At 33.3% G+C, this 19,622-nt stretch overlaps 5 protein-coding genes across 16 annotated transcripts in view; 2 read left to right on the forward strand and 3 right to left on the reverse strand.

Moving 5' to 3' along the window:
* Positions 1 to 1,915: 1,915 nt before the first annotated feature.
* LOC105221621 (ATP synthase subunit O, mitochondrial) lies at positions 1,916 to 2,988 on the reverse strand. Its single transcript, XM_011198737.3, has 3 exons — positions 2,827 to 2,988; positions 2,219 to 2,656; positions 1,916 to 2,159 (listed from the first exon to the last, which is right to left on the reverse strand). Exons 1-3 carry the CDS (start codon positions 2,854 to 2,856, stop codon positions 2,004 to 2,006), a joined length of 624 nt encoding a protein of 207 aa, XP_011197039.1. The 5' UTR covers positions 2,857 to 2,988; the 3' UTR covers positions 1,916 to 2,003.
* Positions 2,989 to 3,244: 256 nt separating this feature from the next.
* LOC105221620 (protein SET) lies at positions 3,245 to 5,748 on the reverse strand. The gene is made up of 5 exons (XM_011198736.3): positions 5,266 to 5,748; positions 4,483 to 4,672; positions 4,131 to 4,421; positions 4,012 to 4,062; positions 3,245 to 3,938 (listed from the first exon to the last, which is right to left on the reverse strand). Exons 1-5 carry the CDS (start codon positions 5,521 to 5,523, stop codon positions 3,928 to 3,930), a joined length of 801 nt encoding a protein of 266 aa, XP_011197038.1. The 5' UTR covers positions 5,524 to 5,748; the 3' UTR covers positions 3,245 to 3,927.
* A 984-nt stretch (positions 5,749 to 6,732) lies between these two features.
* Positions 6,733 to 12,817, forward strand: Su(var)3-9 (eukaryotic translation initiation factor 2 subunit 3). Of its 2 annotated transcripts, XM_011198720.3 has the most exons (6): positions 6,755 to 6,955; positions 7,515 to 7,689; positions 11,135 to 11,371; positions 11,451 to 11,668; positions 11,727 to 12,382; positions 12,444 to 12,817. In XM_011198720.3, the coding sequence occupies exons 1-6, from the start codon at positions 6,890 to 6,892 to the stop codon at positions 12,517 to 12,519; spliced, it is 1,428 nt and encodes a 475-aa protein (XP_011197022.1). In that variant the 5' UTR covers positions 6,755 to 6,889; the 3' UTR covers positions 12,520 to 12,817. The 2 variants fall into 2 exon arrangements, with proteins under 2 accessions (XP_011197020.2, XP_011197022.1); XM_011198718.3 differs by lacking the exons at positions 11,135 to 11,371; positions 11,451 to 11,668; positions 11,727 to 12,382; positions 12,444 to 12,817 and adding an exon at positions 8,930 to 11,076 and having other exon boundaries at positions 6,733 to 6,955.
* Positions 12,818 to 13,040: 223 nt separating this feature from the next.
* Lly_3 (4-hydroxyphenylpyruvate dioxygenase) lies at positions 13,041 to 16,972 on the reverse strand. 11 transcript variants are annotated; one of them, XM_054227208.1, is made up of 7 exons: positions 16,786 to 16,972; positions 15,952 to 16,153; positions 15,742 to 15,895; positions 14,818 to 15,612; positions 14,564 to 14,745; positions 14,196 to 14,374; positions 13,041 to 14,117 (listed from the first exon to the last, which is right to left on the reverse strand). In XM_054227208.1, the coding sequence occupies exons 2-7, from the start codon at positions 16,065 to 16,067 to the stop codon at positions 13,471 to 13,473; spliced, it is 2,073 nt and encodes a 690-aa protein (XP_054083183.1). In that variant the 5' UTR covers positions 16,068 to 16,153; positions 16,786 to 16,972; the 3' UTR covers positions 13,041 to 13,470. The 11 variants fall into 11 exon arrangements, with proteins under 11 accessions (XP_054083183.1, XP_011197028.1, XP_054083285.1 ...); XM_011198726.3 differs by having other exon boundaries at positions 15,952 to 16,096; positions 16,780 to 16,972; XM_054227310.1 differs by having other exon boundaries at positions 15,952 to 16,119; positions 16,780 to 16,972.
* Positions 16,973 to 17,981: 1,009 nt separating this feature from the next.
* Positions 17,982 to 19,622, forward strand: part of LOC105221616 (protein Red) — a 33,379-nt gene continuing 31,738 nt past the window's right edge. The window contains exon 1 of the mRNA XM_011198728.3: positions 17,982 to 19,568. Within this exon, the coding sequence (XP_011197030.1) occupies positions 18,072 to 19,568 (1,497 nt within the window). The 5' untranslated portion in view covers positions 17,982 to 18,071. The remainder of the gene's footprint in view (positions 19,569 to 19,622) is intronic.

Consider the following 19,622-nt stretch of genomic DNA (forward strand, 5'->3'; position numbering starts at 1 on the left):
GCGTTTTTGTTTTATTTTACGAAAAACAATATAGAAATAATTATTAAACTATAAGTAATGTATGTAATTGTTATTTTTAATTTCATCACAACAACCCTAATCAATGACGTCAATAATGAAATGGTACTAATATACTTATATATGCATGTATTTTATTGTACACAGATTATATACTAGCTTGCATTTCGTTGCATTACTTTTTGCAAAGTGTTTCTAATTTTGAAAGTTGGTTTAACCATATAATATTTAAAGTGATTGAATTTGCAAAGCATATATATACATTATACATTAGGAAAAACCACCTTTCCAGAAAATATGTTTTGATTTTATAAAAAGATACACTTTTATTTAAACAACCATAAACAAATTATCGGCAAATGGTATGGATTTCGGAGACGGTGTAACTGTAAATCTGTGTAGCGCCGTTGATTGCACAGACGGAGATAACGGCCCAAAATTGACTATACCAAAATCACCTGGATTACAGCTAGATGTGCATTCTAGCAATGATGAAGCTCGTCCTACTGGTAATGTACAGGTCACATTATTGCATCCTCAAAGCCGAGAGATGTTAGCAGAAATGCAAAGAAGCATTCGAAATGTAGGAGACAGCAGTAATAGTCGTGGTGACATTGTAATGTTGGACTCGAACGACTGTAATCGTCGTATGCCATCCACGTATGAAGATAAAGAAAATATTCCAGATAATGAGACCTTTATTTCATTGAAAAAACACGCCGACTTTGCAGTGTTCAGCACATCTTCAATTGAGCCTATAGGTCCAATTTTAAAATCTGCTATAGAATCGAAATTTGAACCTGATATTGTAAAGGTACCTAAACAGCAACAATCTCCAATCAAAACAACAAATTTACAACATCGCGAGTCCATTTCATGCGGTATTGAAGAATCTACTGAGGTGCTGTTAGTTAATTCTTCAGAGTGTGACGACAAATATTTTGGAAATAGTCGCACATATTCCGGCACAGATTCTGACATTGAAGTTTTAATGTCGGAAGAGATAGTTGATTCCGATTGGTCAGCCGGTAATGCGGCTACTGATGAATTAGGACAAACTCCAGTTCAAAACATCGGAGCTGTGAAAGCAGAAAATTCTCCCCAAATTTGTTCTCAGAACCAAATAAATCAATCCAAAAATGTTAAAGAGTCAACAGATCAGGAAATATCAGTGGAAAATAGCAGTTGCAGTTCTCTAAGTAATAGTGAACAAACAGGCAAAGATCAATTACTTAAAGTAATAAGCGAACAAGCAACATATATACAAAGTCTTGAAAGTACAATTGCCCGTTACCGGGAATCATATAAAACTCTACTGGAACATGTGGATGCATTACGACTAGCACTAGATGTAAAAAATATCGAAGATGGGAATGTGAAGTTAGAAATTAATGGCATAGACAGAACTGCTAGATCTCGCGACGTTATTAAACATAATTAAATTTACGAATATTGTTATAATTTATACTTCTCACTCTCAAGAAATATTCCATCGTTTTTATGTACCCATTGAAATATTACGTGATATATTATTTTGTGAAAACTTTTAATCAAAGAAAATATATACAAGTTATGGCTTTTGTCTGAAAAAATGTAAATGTTTTGATCTCACAAAGTGCAAGGGTTCTAAGTATTTAAAGTAAAATAAATACAACAATAGTAAACATGTCGAATTATAAAATGATCCACATATTCAAGTAAAAGCTTAATAGTTTACGTTGTTGAATTAGACTATTTGGTTTCAATATATAATATATATATTAATACATTTTTGGTATCCTAAGGTGCAACCATTTATTCTGGAATTGCGATAGAAATCCACCTCAAACCTTCAATTTACAACTTCAAAATTAAGTATTACATCTTGTAATATTAATTGGGTTTTAAAAGTTTAAAGTTCACATTCGAAATCTCAATTTTTTATTTTCAAATGATATAACATGTATGTATCTTATATATCCACTTCCTGCTATTATACTTTTATCTTAAGCTGATGAAGTAATAACATCGGTGTACAATTTGACTTTGCTGGCAATGCTCATATCAACATATTTATCGCCAATAGACACGATTAAACCACCAATAATGCTAGGATCCACACGAGAAGTAATTTTCAATTGTTGGTTTCCCTTCAAGAATGACTGAAAAACATAAATATTATTTAAAAAATAATGAACAAACATTTTAAAATTTTAATTACTCTAAGAGCAGATTCCAACTGCTTGCTCTGAGAAGAATCTAAGGGTTTAGCAGTTACAACTTCACAAACAACTTCACCCCGGTGAGCAGCCATAATAGTCTTGTAGGCATTTATAACCGTGTCCAAATTTTTCAAACGCCCATTATCAGCTAAAAGTCCCAATAGGTTGGCAGTCGCTGGAGCCATCTTCAGCTTATCTGCAGTCTCCTTAAGGGTGTTTGACATTAGCTTTTTGTTAATAATTGGATTGGTAACAGCCATGCGCAGCGAAGCATTGCTCTTTAAAGCTACTTGCAAAGCATTCAGATCCTTTTCCACCTGGTCCAACTGTTTCAACTTGGAAGCTGCTGAATATAGTGATGTAGCATAACGACCTTCAAGACCAAAAACTTGAACTGGTGGTTTTACAAATTGAGCTGTCGAACTGAGGGATCGGCTCTATAGAATGTAAAGAAAGCATAAATTACATAACCAAGAGTAACATGCAAATAACATATGTATTATGACATATGTGATCACATCCTTGAATAACATCTTATAGTACTATTAATAATATATTTTCTTAATTCCTAACCCAATTAGCGGAATCATATAATTATTTAACATACCAAAAGACCAAGTTTATTAGCAGCAGCCATCCTGGAAAATCTGAATCTTTTCACAAACGTCGCTGAACAAATCTATTAACAATGACAACCAACGCTGCCAACTTAATTTGCTATTTGAAGAAAAGTTTGGCAACTCTACGATTACAGCATAATGAGTGAAGACTACACTACTAAACTTTTAAGACAAACCTAAACCGATAACTCGTAACGCTTTTTAATCTCAGACGTAAAAGGTCCATCACGTAGAAAGCGAGCCCGCTCATTTAAAATGTGATGTTGATAATCAACATCAATGCAAAAGTTAGTATTCAATATATGACAACTTAAAATTCAATAGGGAAAATAAATCGCAAAGAAGATTATATTTTAATACCTATATAGTTCACACACCAATTTACCAATAAAAATATGTATACCATTTTGATTTTTCTTATTATTTATTTTTAATTCTTCTTCGAGAAACACGTACTGTCAATGTACTATCGATTCAAAATTTCAAATATGTATGTTATCGTCCTTAGTAAAGCCGCATAATTTGACAAATTTTATTACTCCAACAAATAAAAGAAAGGAAATATTACAACTTACTCTTCACATTTCATTTAAAAAGTTAGTAAGTGACAAAAATAAATATTCATTGAGCTGAAATTGAAAAAATCTTATATAAAAATTTCAAATATGTATCAGTTATCGTCCTTAGTAAAGCTGCATAATTTGACAATTTTAATACTCCAACAAATAAAAGAAAGGAAATATTACAACTAACTCTTCACATTTCATTTAAAAAGTTAGTAAGTGTCAAAAATAAATATTCATTGAACTAAAATTGAAAAAATCTTATATAAAAATTTCAAATATGTATCAGTTATCGTCCTTAGTAAAGCTGCATAATTTGACAAATTTTAATACTTCAATTCATTTCATTTAAAAAGTTAGTGAGTGTCAAAAATATATATTCGTTGGAGTCAAAATGAAAAATTCTTAAATATCTAAAACATTCCGCTGATGGACACTTTCAATACGTTTCTTAATATTAAAGAAATTTATGTTTGTGGTAATTTATAGAAGACTTTTTGAAAAATAGACCTTTTAACGTTGCATTTACTTTTCATCTGAAATTTTATCACAGAATAATAGATAATCATTATTTAAATTATACATATCACATAACTATTTGAAGCATACCTTCTTCATCATCATCATCGCCTTCAGCATCTTCATCATCAAACATTTCCTCTGTAAAAGTGATATTGAAAAACATAAATACGACTAATATGGATTCTTTTAGCTGTACTAAAATGTACCTTCATTATCCTCATTATCATCTTCATCATCTTCTGGTTCCACCTCAATATCAGGTACTAAATAATACTGAAGAGGATTAGGCCAAAGATCATCTTTGATTAGTTCTGCTATCTCGTCATTAACAGGATCAGTGTTGTCTGAGAACCAGTCGAAAAATGTTTTATAGTCCGCAGGTCGTTTCCGCTTATTTTGTTGATACGGCTTTGTCATACATGATCTTATAAGATCTTTACCGTCCTTCCATTGTATGGGAGTGCTCGTCGATGATGGACAATCACTATTTTCAGCATCTGAATGGATAACAGAAAATATTTAAAATATTATATAAGTGAACAGCAACATAATACTTACTTCCCGATCCTAAGTGGAACTCTTTAGTAAGTACCTTATTTTCGAAATAAGGATTTTCGTCGAAGTAAAAGTGGATACGGTATCCCGATTTTATGTCTTCAAATTCTTCTACCTCTAATTTAGTAAGAGCGTGAAGGCATTCCTCCTCTTCTTCATCCAAAATGGCAGACACTTGTGGATGGTTAATAAACTTGAAAAATTAAACAAAGACATTGTTAAAATTTACTAATTTCAAAATTATATATTGATACAATACTAAATTGATTAACGAATGAATATGTATGCTTTATCAAATCGATGTGTATGTAAATCTAATTTGTGGAAAACAATAATGAACCTTGCCGTGATGTTTTTGGAAGGATTATGGATTTGTTTAATAGATATGTAATTACATGAATGGCTTAGTGACGACAGTCTTAGGCACAATGTCTAATAAATTGAAAATAATCAAAAGCGATAAATAAAAACTAGCATGAGCGAAAATGTGTACACAAAGCGCCACGCCGTTTTATTACTAACAGCAGTCTCACACACACAGGTCGATATATCTGTGCCTTACTATATTGATATGAATGCTTTGTAGATGCCAGTAAAAAGGGTACGCGAAAAACGTGCAAAAAGACCGAATTAGAATACACAATTTTTACGTTTTCAGCACACATACAAAAAGTAACGTTACATACTATGAATCTATAAAACTTTTTTTTTTTTACAGATCTTTAAGATTATTGCTGTTTTTGATAGCTGGTTTTATGTTTATTGATACAAAATACAGATTCTTACCGCTGTCACCCAGAAGTTAGGAATTCGCTTTACTAACTCGCTGCGTTTCTCGTAACAAGGCTTCCTTAATTTATTGTATTTCTGCTCTACTTTGAGTATTTCCTCGCTGGCCTTTTCATTAAGTGCATCAATCTCATTTTGACACGCATCAATTAATTCCAAAGCCTCCGATTCTTCCTCATTAGGTGCGTTTGCAGACGTCGCATTGCCATCACCATCGTTCGACAATTTGGCTTTTTTGCTCGGCAGACTGGACATGTCGATACTTAGTTGGTTTAATTAATTTAAGACTTTTCCGCTTTTTATGAACTGTTACTGTACATACAATTGGTACAGTCGATACGCTGTTGCCGTTTTTTATTCACGAAGAAGCGCAATTTGTAATTCTTTGCTCTTTCCTTCTACCTCACTTCTAGAACACCTATTCAGAAAATGCCGCACAAATCTGTTGCAAAGTGACGATGAGAAATAAATGGCGAATACCATGAAAGCCGGCAATTCGCATGCATATGTTGGTAGCACTGTGCACATGATATTAGGGCTCAAGTTACCAAATGCCACCAATTTAAGAAAAAATCATACTATATTAACAATCATAAGTTTTTCAATTCCACAACAGTATAAAGATATTTTTAATATTTAAAAAGTTGCGATTTATTCAACTTAATTATTAAAATATTGTAATAAAATGTGGAAATCACAAGTGCTCGTATTTTTGAGTATTTCTATGGGGATTGTACATATACCGATTTTAATACTAAATTATCAACTGAAAGGAAAAAGATAACCTTTTAGAATTAGTGTCACAGTAATAATTTGTACCAAATAAGTTTACGAAATAGGATATATAAATTTAATGCCCTTACTACCATCTCAAAAAAAGTGTGGACGGCTAATAATGATATCGTTTTTAAAGGTTACGATTTGTTAGACCCTTTTCACACGGGCAATTTTTAGTTTTAATGGAGAGGGGGCGACGAGGAGAGGAGATCGCGCCGAGTCTGCTGTGTTCAGGCAACACGCTTTGTGTTCTTACGTAACAGTGCGCTGCTACGTAACAGTGTTGCATTTACACACATTTTAAAATTAATGTTTACAATATATTTGAAAATTTGAATTTAATCATTTAATTTTGTATGTAATTTGAAAATACATATAGAAATAAGCATAATATAATTAAAATGTGTTAGAAAATTGAGAATAACGATAAAAATTAGTTAATGAAATATATTTTTTTGCTTGGAAACGATGCGTACAAGAAGTTGAGAAAATTATATGAAGAGAATGACAGAAAAACACGAACAGAGTTGTCGAACAAGAATTTCTCGTGTGAACGCAAGGGGCGACAGCAAAAGAGAATCGCCCGAGATTAGCAACAGAAGTTGCCTGTGTGAAAGTGGACTTAATACATTTGTTTTAAAATACATCCCTACCGAGTTTAATAATATATTTGTCTCTTTCACATAATTTTACTATTATCTCTTTCATAAAAGGCGCCGCGTGAAGTTGGCATATTTCTTCACAAGTGACCGATAAATTTTTATGTTTAGACGTAGACCAGTTTGAATTCATTGAATTGAATTACTTCTTGACCGTGTGAATTATTAATATAAAAATATAAAAAATGTCTACGACAGAAGCACAAATAGGTGTGAATACAAATTTGCAAAAACAGGATCTTGATAATTTGGTAAGTCCCAAAATGTGCCAGGGAAAGGTGGAGCGCACCACAAAATGAGATGAAAGCAAAAACCAATTTTAGAGTTGTCAAGGGACAACGCGGCATATGTCAATTGCATCAAACTAATAATACGAGTTTTATAAATTCGTCTAAATTATACTTCTTTATTGTCATTAACCGGAACACCAATTATTAGTGTGAATTAATATTAATGTTACATTCAACATTTCCATATCAAGACTTTGCTTAACATAGAAAAATATTATATGCATTCAAAAATCTGCCGTGAATGAAAATAAATACTGCACGTGGCGTTAAAACACAAAATAATTTGGAAGCGATGTCAATATATCTATGAAAATGTTAATATCAAAATTATGAATAATTGTAGTAAAGATACATTCACAGTAATATGTTCGTCAATAAATCATCTATTTCTGATGCAATATGAGGATTCTAACCTCATTTCAACGTAAGCAAACCATTTCGTTATTAGTTTTCTGAATGGTTTGCTCTAACTTTTCTCCAATGGATTGCTTTATAATGTTTACATATTATGTATTTACAGGATTTAGAGAATTTAACTCCACTCTCTCCGGAAGTTATTTCGCGCCAGGCTACAATTAACATTGGTACCATTGGACATGTAGCCCACGGTAAATCAACCGTAGTAAAAGCTATTTCTGGAGTGCAAACTGTTCGCTTTAAAAATGAGCTGGAAAGAAATATTACTATTAAGCTCGGTATGTATTATAATTTGAAGAAATTATTTTTTGTAGTAGATATGAGAACATTTTCAAATTTACCTAGGAATATGTATATTATTAACTAAATAGAAACAATTAAGGACATTCATCTATTAAATGTAAATTCTCGGAAAATTATCGTGGTTCTGATTCTTTACTTTATGTGTATCTCCATGAATTCTGATGATAAACATGTTTTTCATATTTTTCATATATCACAACAAATACCCAAGTGTCTTCGGTTAAACTAACATTAACATATCCAAATGTTTTTGTACGTGTATATGTATATATGAATATATCAGCTACGTAGTGCATTGTTTAGGCATTTCAAAAGAATATGCACAAATATGTTTATTGAAAAACTTATCGAAGATTTTTGAATGTTACTGGATAACATAGTTACTATAAAAAAATTAAAATATGTTGCTTGTTTGGGAACAGAAACTTGTTCCTATTTTATAATTACATTTATTTGAACTTCTGAACACATTTTATATTTCTTAAATATTTATTAAAATTTCAATGAAAAAAATCTATATTTCGTTTATAAATACGTCTAATAGATTCGCTGTAAATACAGATTATTATTTTGAATCAATTTAATTACCAAAACAGTACACTAATTTACTTGTAACATATTGTTAAAAAACATAAAAACGATCATAATTTCGTTTCGTCGATATCGCAGTAAAATATTATTTTTATATTGCACATAATATTTGCTGTCAGCCGCTGTATATTTACATCATGGTCGGGATTTAGTGGATTCATACAGATATACTTTAATTTTGTGTAAAGAGTATGTTAATGAACATTGATAAGACAAAAAGTGCTAAAGGAATTCCATTTAAAGTTAAATTAATTAAATTAGTTGCTGGAAATCTTGCTGTCCTTTATAATTTGTTATTTATAATAAAAATGTAATAATGCAATAAAAATAATATGTGCATAGGATTCCTTAAGGAAAAATTGATAGACTTCTTGGTAGTTGGGCATTTATTGATTACATGCTCTATTTAATATTTGTATTCAAGTTTTGTCTTGTATTGAGTACTTAATTTCTATATATAAAAATTCAATATGCTAAATAGCAGAGTCCAGCACACTAATTTAATTTCTGTTTTCTTCTGTTTTTCATTGACTTTTATTTTCACTTTAAATGGAATTCCATGCATCTGAAATCCAATTTATATCTTCACAAACGGTACTGGTGCTGGATATTTACATTCTGCAGAACGCCTGAGTGAAAAAAAACTTCGCGCTTTAATGAGTTCGCCAAAATTGCTGCGCGATTTTGAAACGAAATTAGACGAAAAACGCCGTAATAGTTTGCCCGTCGTTCAAGAACAGCGAGCTCTCCGAGTGTGTAATCATAAGCATCGCAGTGTCAGCGTAGATACGCAGCTAACTAGTACTTCGGCACGCAGTAGCAGTCTCGGCGAAACCCAATCAACTCGTGGTAACTCGACAAGTCCCAGCAGTGGTTATGAGAGTCATTCTGAAAGTGCTCCATCTCTTTATTATGATCAGAAGCGCAGCTCTAGAACGCCGCGTTCACATGTCTTCACAAATGCAATTAACACAATAAAGGATTCACCAACAGTGGGCAAAAAAAGAAATAAACCCGAGTCTGACAACAACTTAGCAGAGCCTGAGGGTGAAGAAACACCTATTACGAAGCGAAAAAAGCTAAAACGATTCAAAGGAAATGAAGAGTACATTGTAGAATGCATAGAATCGATTGAGTCAGTTAATGGAAATCCTATATTTTTTGTCAAATGGTTCGGATATCCTACCGAAACGAATACGTGGGAGTCCCTCATCAATGTATGTGAATGTGCACTATTTGAACCATTCATTGAATCGCGTTATACACTGCATGAGTATATTATTTCAAAAATAACAACAGAGATTGAATTGGAAATTGCGGAGAAGGGCCTTTGTTTTGATATGACCAACTTACAAATAGATAAATTGGATAAATATGATCCTCTAGTATTGAAGGCGGACTTAATATTATTGGCACAATTCCGTGCATGCCGATCTCGTAACCAACGAGAACCCGAAAAGATTCGTAAACGTATTCTTGATATGATGCTTATGAAGCCTGTCTATTATCGCCGTAAGCAGCAACAAATGGAGCTACAATCATTTCAGAAGCGTATGAACCAAGTAGAAAGTACTGCTCCGATATCGATTGAGAATTTCGTCGATTTGGAAGTCATTGATCCCACTTTTAAATACATTAAAGACAGTTTCGCCGGGATAAATGTGAAAATCCAAGAAGATCCACCAATAGGTTGTAAATGTGAAAACGATTGCGCACCATTAACTTCGTGCTGTGCACGGATGGCGGATAGTTATTTTGCTTATGATAAGAACGGCCGTTTACGAATCAGACCTGGAGAAGCAATTTATGAATGTAACAATAAATGTTTGTGTGACGAGAAATGTGTGAATCGCGTGATACAGCGTGGACGCAATAACAACCTTTGCATATTCCGTACTTCCAATGGTTGCGGTTGGGGTGTACGGACTGAGAAACCTTTGCGTAAAGGAGAATACGTGTGTGAATATGTGGGCGAGATAATTACCAGCGAAGAGGCGAATGATCGTGGCCAAACATATGACGCCATTGGACGTACTTACCTCTTCGATTTAGATTACAATACCTCGGGAGAGAGTGTGTATACAATTGATGCGGCGCTCTATGGCAATATATCGCATTTTATAAATCACTCATGTAATCCAAATTTAGCGGTGTTTCCTTTCTGGATTAACAACCTGGATATTAACATGCCTCGTTTGGCGTTCTTCTCTCTTCGACCAATAAAAGCTGGAGAAGAATTGACTTTCGATTATGTGCGCACAGACTATGAAAATTTGTCAGCGGCAGAGAAGGTTTCTTGTCGTTGTGGTGCAGAAAACTGCCGCAAAGTATTGTTTTAATTAATTGTACAAAAAAATTACTAAAACATAATTTAATTTTAATTAAAAAGAAAATACAATCAAGAATATTTCTTTCATATAAAAACAATTGCTGACATTCGGCTAATGGACAAAATTTCGAACGCAATTATTTTATATTATATTTTATCTAATTATCAAAATAATTCATTCAGAAAGTTTCACACAACTAAAACATATTTACATGTTTAACTAGGATATTTTGGATATATTTTAGAATAAACTATTGTTAAGTATTATATCATACAATTTAATTCTCACTGCCTTAAAGGTTCTGTTAATTTTCCATTTATCTATTTTAATTATAACCAATTTTAAGTAGAAATAATTAAGAGGTTTTTAAATAGAGATAAAATAAAATTTGCTAAAACAGTATTGAAAATATTTTTACTTGCTTCCTTAAGGCGAGGAATACAAATAGTTATTATGGAAAGAAACTAAATAACCCGTTAACTTATATAAATTTATCTAGGCTACGCCAACGCCAAAATTTATAAATGTGACAATCCGAAATGTCCTCGACCGGCTTGCTTCATTTCCGACGGTTCAAGTAAGGATGATAGTTTTCCTTGCGCACGCCCATCGTGTTCTGGTCGTTTCAAGTTGGTGCGCCACGTGAGTTTTGTGGATTGTCCTGGTCACGACATCCTTATGGCAACAATGTTGAACGGCGCTGCTGTGATGGATGCCGCACTACTTTTAATTGCCGGTAAATTAATAATAACGGCCATTGTAAGCCGAGATTTATGTACATAAATTAAATTTAATGTTACTATTTTTTACATTAGGTAATGAATCCTGCCCTCAACCGCAAACATCTGAACATTTGGCTGCCATTGAAATTATGAAGCTAAAACAAATACTTATTTTGCAAAATAAGATAGATTTGGTAAAGGAAAGTCAAGCTAAAGAGCAACATGAAGAAATAACGAAGTTTGTGCAGGGAACAGTTGCTGAAGGAGCACCTATAATACCAATTTCTGCGCAGCTGAAGTACAATATTGATGTAAGTTATGAAATATTTTATACAGTTACATATTCAAGTTTGCTTTTTTTTAATACAGGTATTGTGTGAGTATATTACTAAAAAGATTCCGGTACCGCAGCGAGACTTTAAAGCGCCACCACGACTAATCGTCATCCGCTCTTTTGATGTAAATAAGCCGGGTTGTGAGGTGAACGATTTGAAGGGTGGTGTGGCTGGCGGCTCTATTCTATGCGGTGTGCTCAAGGTGGGTCAGGAAATTGAAGTTCGTCCTGGTGTAGTTACGAAGGACAGTGAAGGTAACATCACGTGCAGACCAATTTTCTCCCGTATCGTCTCATTGTATGCTGAACAAAATGAACTGCAGTACGCCGTACCCGGCGGTTTAATTGGCGTGGGTACCAAAATCGATCCAACTTTATGTCGTGCAGATCGTCTGGTTGGACAGGTGCTGGGTGCTGTTGGCCATCTTCCTGACATTTACATAGAGTTGGAAATTTCGTATTATCTTTTGCGACGATTATTGGGTGTACGCACCGATGGTGATAAAAAGGGAGCGCGTGTGGAAAAATTGCAAAGAAACGAGATTCTGTTGGTGAATATTGGTTCCTTGAGTACGGGTGGACGAATCTCGGCTACGAAAGGTGATTTAGCTAAAATTGTTCTCACCACGCCAGTTTGTACCGAGAAAGGAGAAAAAATCGCTCTAAGCCGTCGTGTGGAGAAACATTGGCGGTAAGTATCATTGAGAAATAATATTGATAACCATAAAAATAACTTTTAAAATTTCTTACAGTTTGATTGGTTGGGGTCAAATCTTTGGTGGCAAAACTATTCAACCTGTACTCGACAGCAAGCCCGTCAAGAAATAATATTGATAGTTAACGTCACGATCAGTAGCAACGTATTGAAACGTTTTTGTTATAAGCGAACAAAGCGTATTCGCAATTCTTCAATTTATATATATAAATTATCAACAGATATTGTTTCGTTCTTTAATTTTCAAACATTACAAACGAAAACACTAACATTACCAATAGAATTTGTTTTAAAAGGAAACAAAACAACAAACTATAAAATATTTAATTTCTACTATAATTAAAAAGAATTACAATTTATTATTTTAAAAAGCAAATAATGAAAGGAAATACATTTTTACACAAAATTTTATGTTGCTTTTTCTGAATTATAAGTTTTTTATGGGATGTTATAGAGGTCGAGTTACTAGTTTCCTCAATAAAATGTAAATTCAGTCCACACCGATAACGTAGACCGTACTAATGACGATGAATTTAAGTTGATTTTATGAACTCGAACAAGCCACGCGTAAAATTTTTTTCATTCTTCGGGTTTCCTTCTAAGATCAACGACTAATCATATAAAGTGCGATATATACATTTGTAGTAATCTGGGCAGATGGAAATGTGCCGTTTTCATATTTTATTGTTGGTATTTAAAATAATTCTGATAATACAAAGGTACTTAAACATAATTGGATGTGCCATATGTATGTTGTAACGACTACAGCAACATTTGAATTGTTCATATATTGGCCATTGTCTATAATAAATGTGTATCACGTTACAAAATGCAGTGACTAAGCGCCAATGCTAGACTAGCAATAATTAAAGGTATTTACGATAAAGTAATTTTAAATTTACTGAGTTTACATACTCATTCCTTTCTAAATATATTCGAGTAACACATATATGGTATGGATAGAACTACAGAAACTATTACCCGGTTTAAAAATACACACGAATAAAATTATGAAATTTAAATATTAATCTTTGTGAATTAAATTATTTAAATTTCAAAGGTATTTATGCACGACAGTAGCAATACTTTCGAATTTCCGGATTGCGTTCGTATATGCAATTGGCTTGATCGCCATATTTATTTACACGAGATATTTCAGTAGTCTTTGTTTGCATCTCGAATGTTTTTAAATCATATGAGACGCTAGCCTCATAAAGGGATTGGCCCGGTGCTACAACGATCTGCAGCTGATATAATTCTTCGTTTATATGCATTTTATCACTCAAGTCTGCTACATAGCCATCCTTGTCACTATTTTGCTTATAGCTTAAAAGTTCTTTATGTGGATGAAGTCGTAATGCCCAATTGATGTGTACCAGTTCAAGGGGGGCACAAAGATGACGGTACGAATTGGTTAGATCGTTAATGGTTCTCACAATGCTATCGGCTGCCTTCAGCAATACTGGAGTGTGAGGTTCGCTTTCATTGAGGGAGAGTCGCTGCCAGTTGAGGCAGGCACACCAGTGTGGTTCGATGTAAGCATCGCTGCAGGATCGATTTTTTGGTATTATGTCGAATAATGAAATAGCACGTTTTTGAGCAAGCTGTTGGTGACGTGAAGACACTAAATTCTCAGTTACAACTTCCGGTGGCATATAGTAATCTGAATTCAATTTATGATTTTCCATATCATCGGTACTGCTTTGAAGTGCTGAAATATCAATTATTAGTTAATAAATATTAAACTAGATAGCACTATCAATATGAAAAGATGTTGTCAGGATCTTACCAAGGATATGTTGTAGTGTAGCATGCACGTCAAATGGTGTGGTCAAATGATCAACGTTCGCTTTAAAATTTGCATACTCTTCGGGAAATCTTTCCTGAAATGCTTTTGGAAATGTGAAACTGAAAAACGGCAGCCGTTCTTCCTGTTTGCCCTGCAGGGTAGCTCGAACTTCAGCAAATCTATATAAAGGATGTAATATATTGTAAAAATATAAAATATATAAATCATAACTTTAACATGCAGTATAGTCAACATAGTTAAATAGAGATATGAAATAAAATAATTTATTTCGTTTCAGATTGGAATTTAAAGTTTCAGTATGCACATCACGATTCAACATAGAATTTTGCTAAGATGTGAATTCTTACCTATTACCGTGATCTGACATCATAATCAGTATTGTATTATCGAGAATATGTGTATCCTTCAAAATACGCAGCCAGGAATTTAAGTCATCGTCTGCCGCACCTACCAAATTAATAGAATCGTGTGATAATCCTCCATGAAAACTGAATACGAAACGTGGTGAATCCTTGTATTTAAGCATGAACTTAAAGATAAATGTGAATTTGCAATTTTATTCCAAATATAATTTTTCAACCAATATTTATCATATATTTACATTTTTAGTGTAATCAAACATTACAACATGATCTGGTTGATGGCCTATGCAGTGTTGTGTGCAGCAATTCCACATATTAGGTGCTTCTAAATATAGTGTGCGCAAATAGTGATCGACTGGCTGTTCTTTGAAACCTTTCATTCGATATGTAAATGTACCAATATTTGGTACATCTTCGTTGAAAGAGGTATAATATCCATGACGTGCATACTCCTTCCATATCATTGGATAAACATCGACGTTCATTGCATTCGGCATGCGTGTACGAGTCTCGGGTAATTCCAGCTCAGTATAGCCTGTAAGCAATGGTACTAAAGCTTGGGGAGTACCGTCACCCACAATATTATAGCCTTGCAAAACAATGGCTTGTAAATCTTGTACTAAATATGAGTACGATTTAGGTAATTTGCGTTGGAATGCATTACGGCTGAGAGAGTCAAAACCAAACATAAGTATGTTGAAATACTTTGACACAAAAGGATTATTGTCCTCATTTACAATATTGGCAACACCACCAGCGAGGCCCGCATAAATCGGAACTTGTGGAGGTGCTTTCGGTTTTACAGCAACTCCATCTCTTATGCCAAAAGCCATGCCATACCAAATATTACCAGACGTAGAACTGTGGCAGACAACTTTTACGAAATCACTAGCCTGCAATATATATGGTTCCTTGGTTTTGGTCGATTTACCATATTTGCTTGTATAATCTGAGCTACGTATCACATCTGTATAAGTACAAATGACTTCCCCTTGAGTGGCACTTATTTCTGGTTTGACAAAACATATAGATTTCTATAAATAAATGACAATATTCATGTGAAATATTAGATTTCTACTCTCAACTTTTTAGCTGTGGTTTTATTCTATTATAAAATACTTGTAAAATAATTTAATAAAAAATTATAAAATGATTGCTTGTACCTCACATGTGACCCAATCATCTTGGGCATTTCCACATTGGATTTTATCAACTGTATGGTAATATTTCATTACTTCTGAATCATTTAAAGGCAGTTGGGGGAGATGGCACTCTCCACGATTCATAGGTGAACGTATAGAACGCTCTATTATTAAACTGGAATGTAAAAAAAATATATATTTTAAGCTGTATATATATTAATATTTCCTTACATCTTTTCATTGCGATCCATCTCCTGAGGCCGAATAAACAGTAAAAATGAAACCATTGTAAGGACAGCTAACAATGCACCAATCTTATAGGTGAAACGTCGACGTATTTTTCGCATGGCGGAAACAGTTGCTTTATATATTTGAACTTAAAAAGAAAATGTGCATTGTCTACTGTATTTTAGTTGAAGATAGGTAATGCAATCTGAATTTTAGGAATTAAATAGGAATTGAATTGAATTGCATTAAGGGTTTACACACACTGCTGATATTTATAGATACGGTTTATTTGAGGTTTGATTAGGGAATTTCTAAAAAAATTACTTATTTTTTTAGCTATAAATAAATTAGCTATCTTAAATCAATATAGAACTATATACAGTAATCCCCGCTTAAGTACCCCTTCCTAATATGCAAGACTTTTGAGACACTGAGGCGGGAAACGCACTTAAATAAATCTCGCTTAAGCACCTCGAGGTACATGCCAAGCTTTTTCTCAAATACTTCGATCTAATATTTTTTCTTTTAGACTTAAGGTCACATTTATTTCTTATTAATGACAAAAATACTTATTATTAAAACAATAAATTTGAAAAAAATAACGAAAATAAGTATTTGTTTTGCTTTTCACAATACTTAGCGCATTCAATACCAAAAATATTAAAAGGCACTTAACAGAGGAAAATTGCAAACAATTTTTTTACCACTAAATATGCCAATATACACTTTGTAAACATTAAATATCAGTTTATATATAATCACTACATTTCTAAACAAACGAGCTTGAACTCTTGCTTTAAGAAAAGCTTAATAGTGTGTTTATACACGCACATATACTTTTGGCAATAACTTCGCAAAGTTCTTTTTCATTTGTTCATTGTTTATATGCGAAAACACCATTTATTAATAATTTATGTTTGCAAATTAAAACACATTATAGCCCACATATGTCCACCTAAATCCAACTGATAAAATTTTTTTTTTATTGTTTTCGATACAGCATTTTCGAAACCGGCGTTCGCAAATTATTTACGATGTTGCCATATAATATTGCGTGCCATGATGATTTCATAAATTCTCCATATTGTAACGGATTTCCAAAATCTGTCCTGAAACTTTACCCTAAGTTCGATCACTGGATTGTCAAATAAAAGTCACACTTTAATGGCTATACACTAATCTTTATTTCTAAATCCTTATAACTTAACACTTTATTACTCAATACTCTACTTTACAACTCCAACTTGTTTACACTTTACTCGACAACTCTCTCTTTTTCATCGTATTGACTCGACAACTCCCTTATCAGAATAGTGGAAAGTTGGCAATACATCGACACTCGTATTTACTCGACAACTCCCTTATCAGAATAGTCGAAAGTTGGCAATACATCGACACTTGAACATTTTGGCAACTACGAATTTCGATGTCTGGATAAATCTGAGACGCTATCGATTCCGATTGTTGATTCGAGTTAGATCTGGTACCATTTTCGTTACAATAGTTGTACTCATTAACGTCGCACTTACATAAAAATGGCAAATTTGCAATATGGCAACACAAGTTAAATGAGCGCTCTTTGGCAATATCAGCTGATTGTGAATTAATTGTAAGCATGCCATAAATACCACAAAACATGGTCTTGCATATTTGCAAGATTGCCATAAAATAAAATGCATATAAAAATTAACAGCTGATTTTGCTGACGTTAAATGAGTAATAATATCTTTTTATATTTCCAAACACATCAAGTTTTTAAATAAAATAAAATTGTTTAAATTAATTAATTTGTCTTAATATCGAGAATTTCGTAATTTTTTGGTTATTATAATGACATAGGATTTTTAAAATTGAACTTTCTGGAGCATATTTTTAATATCAATAATTTTGTTTGAAGTTAAAAGGCACAAAAACATATTAATAACATTATTGCAACATAATTAATTAATTTACTAATTATAAATCAAATTTATATATTAAACAAAATTTGGAATCAATCAAATATTTATGTATTAATTTATCGACTGCTCATCTTTCCGATACTTTACTGACATAACTATTATAGTACTGAATATATTTTATCATCGTCTCCTGTTTGTTTTTTAACATATATAATCAAATAAATGGCTGAATCAGTCCGTTTGACAAACGATGATTTTCGTAAACTTTTGGCTACTCCGCGTCAACCGCCTCCCGGGAGTACACCATCTATAAATGCAGCTGCAGCTACATCGTCGTCCATTGAAAAGAAAAAACCTCAAGGTTCAAGTAGTGAACGTAATGATTTGCGTCGGAAGAAGAAAAATTTTTATGCGGCACTTAAGAAACAGGAAGATGGCAAATTACAGCAACTTTCCGAAAAATATCGCGATCGAGCCAGGGAACGCCGTGACGGTGCAAATCCAGATTATCAAAACGTCAGCACACCTGGTCATAGTAGCAACAATGCTTATCGTGCTGTTGCTCCGGATTTAAAATCAGGCATAGATGCGGCTGAGCGCCGTCGTCGAATTATACAGGAATCTAAATTTTTAGGTGGTGATATGCGACACACCCATTTGGTGAAGGGTCTCGATTATGCTCTTTTACAAAAAGTACGTTCTGAATTACAAACTAAAGAGGTAGAAGAACAAGAATTGGCAGTGGCGGCGGCTACTGAAAAGTTGGCAGAAACCGCAGCAGCTGAGCAAGCTGAAGCAGAAAACAAAGATGTTGATGATCATATGACTATAAAAAGCACTATGGCCCGAAACATTTTCAATATAATTCAAGCTAGGCGATCCAAAGAAGTGTCTTGTAATGAACTATTTGCTCCAGGTCGCATGGCCTACGTTATTGATTTAGAGGATGATTTGGGCGAAACTGATATTCCTACAACATTGGTACGGTCAAAATTCGAAGTGCCTGTTAATCGGGAAGACATTGCCACCCTCACTACAAATGATATAGTTATAAATAAACTTTCTCAAATTCTTTCCTATTTACGGGCTGGTGGTCGTAATAAGAAAAACAAGAAAAGGGACAAAGATAAACCCCTTTTCTATGAAAAAGAAATGGAACAATCATTGAATATGATTGGGACAGGATTGAGTGATGGTGTTGATTTAACTGGAAAAGCTGTTGGTGACAGCATATATGACGATATTGGTGATTATCAACCAAGTTCTAAAAAGGAAAGTTCCAAATTAGATAAAAATAACCTTAAAGGTGGGACTGGATCTTACTTCGCGGATGTAAAAGGTAACGACGATTCCGAGCCGTTAGTAACGAACATCCCTCCACCGCCAAAGATTACAAAGACGATAGCTTCGCGATTTGCTAATGAACCCGAAGGTTACGCTGAGTGTTATCCAGGCCTAGAAGAGATGAATGATGCTATCGATGATTCTGATGACGAAGTAGATTATACCAAAATGGATTTGGGCAACAAAAAAGGACCTATTGGTAGATGGGATTTTGATACACAAGAGGAATATTCCGATTATATGAGCACAAAGGAGGCTTTACCCAAAGCTGCATTTCAATATGGAGTCAAAATGCAAGACGGAAGACGAACTCGAAAAAACAAAACAGAGAAAAGCGAAAAGGCAGAGTTGGATCGTGAATGGCAGAAAATACAGGTACATAACAATAAAATTAATAATTTTCGTGTAATTTTTAAAAGATATTATTTT

Source organism: Zeugodacus cucurbitae, chromosome 2 (assembly GCF_028554725.1).
Source record: "Zeugodacus cucurbitae isolate PBARC_wt_2022May chromosome 2, idZeuCucr1.2, whole genome shotgun sequence".
Classification (NCBI taxonomy): Eukaryota; Metazoa; Arthropoda; class Insecta; order Diptera; family Tephritidae; genus Zeugodacus; species Zeugodacus cucurbitae.

What these genes read in the sequence shown, in the direction of transcription:
- LOC105221621 (XM_011198737.3), bottom strand. Translation starts at nt 2,856, where the DNA reads ATGGCTGCTGCTAATAAACTTGGTCTTTTG. An exon ending in CTAATAAACTTGGTCTTTTG is followed by an intron (nt 2,657 to 2,826) that starts GTATGTTAAATA and finishes TACATTCTATAG; the next exon opens with AGCCGATCCCTCAGTTCGAC. An exon ending in AGTTGGAATCTGCTCTTAGA is followed by an intron (nt 2,160 to 2,218) that starts GTAATTAAAATT and finishes TATGTTTTTCAG; the next exon opens with TCATTCTTGAAGGGAAACCA.
- LOC105221620 (XM_011198736.3), bottom strand. Translation starts at nt 5,523, where the DNA reads ATGTCCAGTCTGCCGAGCAAAAAAGCCAAATTGTCGAACGATGGTGAT. An exon ending in CTAACTTCTGGGTGACAGCG is followed by an intron (nt 4,673 to 5,265) that starts GTAAGAATCTGT and finishes TAATTTTTCAAG; the next exon opens with TTTATTAACCATCCACAAGT. An exon ending in TGATAATGAGGATAATGAAG is followed by an intron (nt 4,063 to 4,130) that starts GTACATTTTAGT and finishes TCACTTTTACAG; the next exon opens with AGGAAATGTTTGATGATGAA.
- Lly_3 (XM_054227208.1), bottom strand. Translation starts at nt 16,067, where the DNA reads ATGCGAAAAATACGTCGACGTTTCACCTATAAGATTGGTGCATTGTTA. An exon ending in TGTTTGATTACACTAAAAAT is followed by an intron (nt 14,746 to 14,817) that starts GTAAATATATGA and finishes TTTATCTTTAAG; the next exon opens with TTCATGCTTAAATACAAGGA. An exon ending in TACACTACAACATATCCTTG is followed by an intron (nt 14,118 to 14,195) that starts GTAAGATCCTGA and finishes TTGATATTTCAG; the next exon opens with CACTTCAAAGCAGTACCGAT.